At 32.9% G+C, this 8,288-nt stretch overlaps 1 protein-coding gene across 1 annotated transcript; it reads left to right on the top strand.

Annotated features, from left to right (window-relative positions):
* The first annotated feature begins 301 nt into the window (after positions 1 to 301).
* LOC133299174 (uncharacterized) lies at positions 302 to 6,357 on the top strand. Its single transcript, XM_061498616.1, has 4 exons — positions 302 to 407; positions 4,524 to 4,602; positions 4,720 to 4,912; positions 6,056 to 6,357. Exons 1-4 carry the CDS (start codon positions 302 to 304, stop codon positions 6,170 to 6,172), a joined length of 495 nt encoding a protein of 164 aa, XP_061354600.1. The 3' UTR covers positions 6,173 to 6,357.
* Positions 6,358 to 8,288: the final 1,931 nt, after the last annotated feature.

The raw sequence follows: 8,288 nt of genomic DNA, 5'->3' as shown, positions 1-8,288 counted from the left end.
CATTTATACCCTTTTCTTTTTCCCAAATTTCCCCTCCATCCTTTTTTCATTCTATATCTAAAAAAGGAGTTTTGTGCCTGGAGCACAGCAAACAAGCTCCTTTCAAGGACGCAATATATAAGTAATTCAGTATTTACCATGATTTTTGTTAAGTTTTCTTCTTTAATGTTAAGTTCAAGCTCATTATTTCCTAAAGTCCTAAACTTTGGATTTCATCTTCTCTATGTATTTATTAGTTGTGAATGAAGGCTAGTTAAAAGAAGAAGAATTGAGAGACTCTTAAGTGACACTTGAGATATTTATGAGTAAAGCTTTGAGCTTTGCATTTGAGAGTATCTCTGGAGAGAATTTGAGTGAAACATCTATGGAGAAGTTTGATTATCATCATTGTTGGAACTTTACTGAAGGTTTTTCCACCTTAAACATATTTGTGTGTGAATTTCTCTCTCTTTTCTCCTCTGTATTTTTCGTTTTTTGCTGTGCTCGACGACTTGGTGATTCAGGCCAAGTTCATATTGCTGAGATCCAAATCGATCCAATATATTACTTTTCCTCTACCTACTTGGGTCTTTCCCCTATCATCGCCCAAAATTTTTTAAACTCAAGATCCATTAACCCATCAACTAAACCTAAGAAAAAAAAACCTATATTATCATTTACTGATGTTTTTGTATTTCAATTTTTTTTTTACAAAGTCAATATATACAAAAGATGTTATTTGCACAATAATCATGAAACAAATTTTAAGATTTTCAAAATCCAAAAACCTATCCAATCCAAACCGAAAAAAAATTGGATTGGTTTGGATTTAAAAAAAAATCCAAACCGAAGGGATTGGATTGGATGATTTTTGCTTCCAAAACCGATGCAATCCAGACCGCGAACACCCTTAACTTGTCCCAACCGAGTTCCCAACAAGTTTTTTAAGAAATGAAAATTGTGACATGGATTTATATTTCTAAAATAGTCAATTTTAATTACTTCTTGTTGATAAAACCAGTTGGAATTTATTTTTTTGTGAAATGAAAATTGTGACAACATGTAGGAAGGATTAAAATAGTGTTAATTGAGGAAGAATTTTATGTAACTTCTACTAACTATTTGTTACTTTTGAACTCGACTTCGTGTTTTACTAATACTTGGACCAATTAATCTTTCTATAATATCACAATATAACAACTCTATAATTTAAATTTGAATTTATGATTTTTTTCGTTTATAAATAATTTAATTCATATTACAATATTTCACTTAAAATGAATGGTTTGTTTTAGCATTACAATAAGGAAAGCCTTGCTATACTTGCCTTTTACAGGAAAGGCTACCAATTCCTTTTTTTATATCATTACATCTACATGAGAGCATGGTTTCTGCCCGACAAGGGAAGCTTTATGGACCCGTTTAACCTAGCCCTTAGCAAATAAGGCTATTTGTTTCAAGTCCATTTGTTAGAAGGCTATTTGCTCAAATATTTCTATGCACATCTCTCCAATATATTATCATGTTCTCTATTTTATGGGTTTCTCTGTAATGCAGAAAACAATTTTTTTTTTTTGTTTATTTGCTCAAATAAATCATTTCTTTAAAAAAAAAAAATAGTTTGAGCAACATAAATGATGAAACCATTAGAATTGGTCTAGTGATCAGGAATTTAGATAGGTTATATTAAATTATGTGTTCAATTCTCATTTAGTGAATAAAACTCTTCTTTTATCATCTTCACCTCGTGATTGAAATTCCTGAACTTTTCCTACCTGTGCCTCCACCATCTTGGCGGTTTGAGCTGCTCGTGACTCGATAAAATTCAAGAAGAAAGCAATTTAATTGACATTGTTGCTGCAGATGTGAAAATTACTCACACTATGAATATTTACAATAAAATTTTCAATAATAGATGTTAGCTATTCAAAGAACGATATAATTAAATGACTCGGCACTCAATAATAATTCTATTGTTTTTAAGGTACTTGGAATATTTTATTCATGTTTGAGACGAAATATTATATTGATTAGTGATGCACTTAGTGAAGCCTATATAAGTAAAAGAATACATTAATTTAATTTCTTAAAATTTTGAATTGAGATATGAAGTCAAATCATTTGCTACAAATAGTATAACTTAATCTAATTATGGTGATCTCTTGCTATCGTCTCTAATCTTTATATTTTATGAGATAAAATTATTTTTTATAACCAAAACAAGATTAAAAATTAAAAAAAAATCCCATTAATAATAAGGTAATATAAAGATTGTCCGGTAATATTTCACTAGTTTGACATATAATAGTAGGGATGTCAATTCATCGTTCCATTCAAGGCTGTCGCTGTGAGTTTGTTACAGTTTTTTATTTTTATTATTTTATTATTATTTTATGATTGTTGGTTTGTTTAAATAGTGGGCTATGAGTAGTTATTTTGTTTGTTTTTGTTAAGCATCAACAATTAGTGGAGCCTATCTAGTATTAGTGGGTAATTATTTTGTTCACTAGTATTATCTATTTAAACTTTGAAATATTGAATAAAGCTCATAACAAGAATTATTTGAAAAAAAAAAACATTATGTGTAAGAAGTCAGACTTCCTCAGTCAAACCATTTGAGGTCAGACTTTTTTAATAAAATCAAATTCTCGTTTTTATTTATTATGTTAGTAAGGGCATGTTTGGTGTGACGTATAAGGCATGATAGTATAAACTTATACTATACGTTATGGCATTTTCAGTTGTTTGGTGTGAGCATCATATACTATAAGCTAATCCCTTAATATATCAGAACGATGTATAACTTAATCCGGCATAAGGGGGAGGGATAAGACATGATAAGAGGTTAGTGTATTAACATCGTTGACCAGTGCAATTCTCAAAAATTAATATATTATTTTAATATTAATATATTGAAATAAAATTAATTTTTCAATATATTAATTTTTAAAATATTGAATATTTTTATTTTTATAAAAAATAATTTATGTTTTGGACACACTGATCAATAAATTTTTATAAAAGTTAATATCATATGATATTTTTTGAAGAATTATATAAATTCTTTATTAAAGGATATTTTTATTAAAAATATTTATTTTTATCCTATATAGTATTATATAGTACATTACCAAATACTAGATGATATTATCTTATACAATATATTATTTTATATAATACCGTGTCAAACACTGGATAATATTAAAATTTAATCAGGTCTTCTACAATCAGACCTTATACTATCAGATCTTGTACTATCAAACTTTATCCTATACTATACACCACACATCCACTGCAAGAGTTGTTCATAGTGCGTTGTTCATGCTAGCAACGTGTTGGAACATGGTCCTGAGGAGTGTGGCCTTGTGGGATATTTGAGTTGATTTGTTGGTCTACATTTTTTTTTCACTTAGTCATATAATTTAATTTCAAAAATAGTAATTTTAAAAAATTCATTTAATTAATTTGTATTAAAAATTAGAAAAAATAGTCACATAAATATATAAATGTTTGTTTTAAAAAATAATATTTAGATAAACTTAAAAATAATAATTATAATAGATAATTATGACACATTTTGAGTTTGCGAGCAAAGAATTAATTCGCTTTAGATTGAAATTATTTTTTCTAGTTTAACTTTATTAACCTTACTCACATATTTTAGTAGATTAATTTTTGCTAACTCATTAAACTTAATCCATTTTGGCAAGGAAGTAATGCAGTGCTAGGAAGATGTGTTTTTTCTTTTTCCTTTTTTCTAGCACCTTGTGGCTTGTGTAGTATTTGATTCGAAAAATAAAGAGGGCAAAAAGATCTGTAAAGATGTGTTTGTTTCAATTTTGTTGCACCCAATAATGGAACTTTCTAGAATCACAGCGAAATTTGCAATTTATACACATGGCCAGGCTAACAATGACAGCGAACAAAATACTATTTAAAAAAAATATAAGTGAAATTTTATAAAATAATAATTTATTAAAATAATAAAAGATAATAATGATTATTCTTAAAAAATAAGTGAAATTTTATTAATAAATTAAATAAATATAATTCTATTAAATATGGAATCATGAATATCAGCCCTGTGAAGAAAGAAATGATAATTAGTGAAACATAATTACATGAAATGAAATGAAGTATGTTTATTTTATGAAAAAAATTACTCTTATATTATATGTGATAAGTTTTTTTCTTACATTCTCTTTGATAATTGTACCATCTTTTTTTTTTTCAGTTGGTAGAGCTTATAAATTTATCTCTATAATATAAGATAATTTATCGCCTTTAACATGACATTAATAAAACTCTTATTTTATTTATTTGCTAACTAACATAAAAACCCAAGTGGCATGAGGAGAGGAGATGAGGTAAAAAAGCTTTGAATGAAACATCACGTAATCGACAGAGTTGAGGGGTCCCACCAAATAATATAAAAATTGATAAGTTAGTTAAGAAGTGATGTTGATGACAGCGATTAAGCATCGTAAATCGTGTTCTCTTCATTCAATAAATAAAAATCGATTTGGAAAAACATCAAATCAAAGGCTCAGCCTCGACCTCAACCACCCACGATGAGTTATTACAACCAGCAACAGCCACCGGTCGGAGTTCCACCCCCGCAGGGTCCGTCATCTTTCTCCTTCATTTTCTTTCGATTTTATTGAATCCGATGGCGGAAATTCGGGATCTTTTTTCGGAAATTTAATTTGTTATTGTGATTGTGACTTTGTGTATGGATAGGTTATCCGCCGGAGGGCTACGGAAAGGAGGGATATCCTCCGCCGGGGTATCCGCCGCCGGGATATCCACCACAGCCAGGATATCCTCCGCCACCGTACCCAGCGCAGGGGTATCCGCCGCCCTACGCACCTCAGTACGCTCAGCCTCCGCCTCATCAACACAATTCATCGGGTCCTGGTTGCTTGGAAGGCTGGTGCGTCCATCTCTCTCTCTCTCTCTCTCTCTTTCTGTGTATAATTTAATTTTAATCGGTGAGTCTGGGTTCCGGCGACTCAGATCCGGGTCGATTTGCTAGTTGACTCGGTGGCCGTTACAGGCGCATTATTAGCTTATAGTGCGCACGATGCGTGAGGAGTCTCCGTCACGCACTCTAAGTGGGCCAGGCCAGGGTAATGGGTTAGAGACAGAGCCGATCTTCTTAATTTTAAGCTAGAGATTAATTATAAGTTAAAGTAAATAAAAAGAGCTTAAAAAATAAATTAACAGTTATTTGTAAATTATATAAAAATTTTAGTTTAAAAATTACTTAAAAGCATATATTTCAAGAAAATTATCTCTCTTTTTATTTTTATCACTTTTCATTTAAAAAAAAAGCACACAATTTAATAAAAATATATAAGAGCTTAAAAAAACTCTCCTAGGAGCTTTTAGTTTTCGGCTTTTTTCTTCGTTATAAAAAAAATGAGATTTTCGTTATAAGAGTTTTTCCCAAAACCTGTTTGGCCTAGTTTATAGTTATAAGTAATTTCTAACTTCAAAAAAAGAGAGAATTCAAACAGTCACTTAGACCACTAGAACCTTCGGTTTTCTCATTTTACTTCACTATTTTTTTTTTCTTTTTTTTCTTTTTTTGGGTTTCTCTTTTCCTTACAAGACATAATATCTTTCGTGTGATAGACACAACTGCTAAGTTCCATTTTGTTAAAAAAATAAAAAAGAAAAAGAAAATAGCATGGATTTCGATTTGCAACGTGAAAAAATGATTTCCTATTTTTTTTTATACAAAATACTATGCTATATAAACAACATAAAAGAGAGTTTAAACAAAAAAAATGTGACACTGGTTGAAAAACCTATGTTTATTGTACGCATAAAGTTACATCCAAACAGAAAAGTTTCAATGATCAAATTAAGATTTTACATATTCCATTACTAGTGTTCTTATTCAAATTTGGTTAAAAATTAAACCCCAAAAAGGAAAAACAGACTTGTGACTTGTGAGCTTTTGTTGAAATTTATGCCTCAGAATACAGGGAGAAATAGACAATATGCATGAAGAAGCTTTATAAGAGTTTTTTTCCCCTACTGTTGAGTATTTATTTGTAAAATGTTGCAGTTTGGCTGCTCTCTGCTGCTGCTGCCTGTTGGATGCGTGCTTCTGAGAAGACATTACACTCGCACAAATCGGATTGAAGTGTGTTTTAGAATTCAGCTCTATGAAAATTGTTTCTAGTTCTTCTTCCCCTCCTCCTCCCTCTGTTGACTGTTTATTTTTATAAATGTTAAATAATATGAACTATTGCTTCCGAAGGTCAAACTGCCTCGTTCATGTTAACGACGAGTTTAGAACTTCCTATGGTCCGCTTCCACCACACTCCGTTATTGAAGCATAAATAATGAGCGGCTGAAATAAAACACCAAAATGGGTTCCACTGTAATTGACAACACATCTTTGTTTTGTTAATATCGATCATTCATTGGTTGTTGATTATTTCATTAGATTTTTAAATATTTATTATAAAATCAACACTCAGTTAAAATTTTACAACTTACCGCCTTTCAGGATACTGTAACAATTCCTTATAAGAGATTATTGATTCTAAACCACTTGTAAACCAAAGCTTACAACTCAGCCTTCAAGTTTTTTTTTTTTTTTTTTTGATATAAATGGAGGGCCTAGCCCAAAAAAACTACACAGAAAGTTGATGCATGCTAAAAGTTACATGCTCCAACAAGAAAGAAGCAACAAAGGAATTCCAAGAAAGCAAAATGCTGTCAGGGGGAGAGGAGTGCAGTCTCAACTCACCCCCTTACAGTTGAGACCTAACTTAGCTAAACAATCAGCATTAACATTTAAATCCCTGGGAATGAATTCCAACTGAAAGCTGTCCAAAATCTCAGCTGTTCTTTTTATGCTATCGATAAGGGAAGTGAAGCCACCAGGCACAACATTGTCCTCCAAGCAGCATATGGCCTCCTTACTATCACACCCAAGCCAGACAGATTTAGCATCTAACTGGACATCAAGTTTCAGACCATGAAGAATGCCCCTCAGTTCAGCTTCCAAAGGGGTGCAAGTACCTAAATTCATAGAGAAACCACTTAGCCAATCTCCTTTAGAAGAACACACAAAACCTCCACAAGCTCCCTGGTGAGTAGCCAGATTAACAGCCTCATCCACGAAAATTTTAGCATCTCCAAGAGATCCTCTAAAACCTGTACTAACTGGAACATAGGAAGGATCAGTAGCAAAAGGGAATGGATCAATGACAGTATCAGTTTTCATGTCAGACAGGTAACAAAGAATTCTCTTGACAGGGTCAAGGGGGCTAGAGAACAGGCTGTCATGCACAGTGGAATTTCTCCATTGCCAAAGGAACCAACGAGAGACAAAGAAAATTTCCACCAAAGAGTGCCAAAGGTGAGTATAGAAAGGCTTAAAAAGATTGAGCCTGAACCACTCTATTCCCTCAGCTGCCAGAAAATTACTTGGAATTGCACCCTCAAACCAACTACCCCAAAGTCTCCTAGCCACGTTGCAATCTCTCAGGGTGTGCAAGAGAGTCTCCTGAGCATTGTGACAAGATGGGCACTGGATCTCCCCTCCATTCCAATTATGCGTAATGGCTCGAACAGGGAGCTTGTTAAGACAAGCTATCCATATGAAGACAGCTATCCTGTAAGGCCCCCTCCATTTACACACTTTTTCCTAGATTCTGTCTTCTCCCTCATCCGAGTTCATGAGTTGACAATAAGCATTTCTAACCACTGACTTGTCTGGGCAGCACCTCCTCCAATTCAGCCAATCCTTAGAAGCATCAGACTTAGGAGGGAAGACATTAGCCAATTTGCTACAAGTAGAAGCATCTAAGAATTTTTCTATATAAGCCCAGTTCCAACCAATAGTGCTCTGGTCTAACACCTCACACACCTTGAGCTCAAGATCTTCAAGAGGAGGTTTGACTATGGCCAACTCAAACAGGGTGTCTTGCAATCCACCCCATAAGTCAGTCCAAAAGGAAACAGAATTGCCATTCCCTATTACCCATTCCAGCAGCTTGGACATCTTACTTCTAGCTATACATATGTTCTTCCAAAGGTTGGAGTCATACGCTTTAGCTATCAAAGCACGATTTGGGTCTTGGTTCCTTCCATACTTGCCTAGCAACACTCTAGCCCAAAGGCTGTTAGGGTCTTTAATGATTTTCCAAGCCAACTTCTGCATGAAAGCTTCATTCTGTACTCTGAGATTGGTAATGCCAAGGCCTCCACAACTTTTAGGTTTGCACAACTGATCCCAAGCAACATAATGGGCTCTCCTTTTCAACTCCGAATCCCCCCAAACAAAG

This window comes from Gastrolobium bilobum, unplaced genomic scaffold (genome assembly GCF_033153095.1).
Source record: "Gastrolobium bilobum isolate Gb01-03AN ecotype WA unplaced genomic scaffold, APGP_CSIRO_Gbil_v1 utg500, whole genome shotgun sequence".
In the NCBI taxonomy this organism is placed as follows: domain Eukaryota; kingdom Viridiplantae; phylum Streptophyta; class Magnoliopsida; order Fabales; family Fabaceae; genus Gastrolobium; species Gastrolobium bilobum.
Note: the sequence above shows the minus strand (reverse complement) of the source record. Positions and strands in the feature narration are given on the sequence as shown.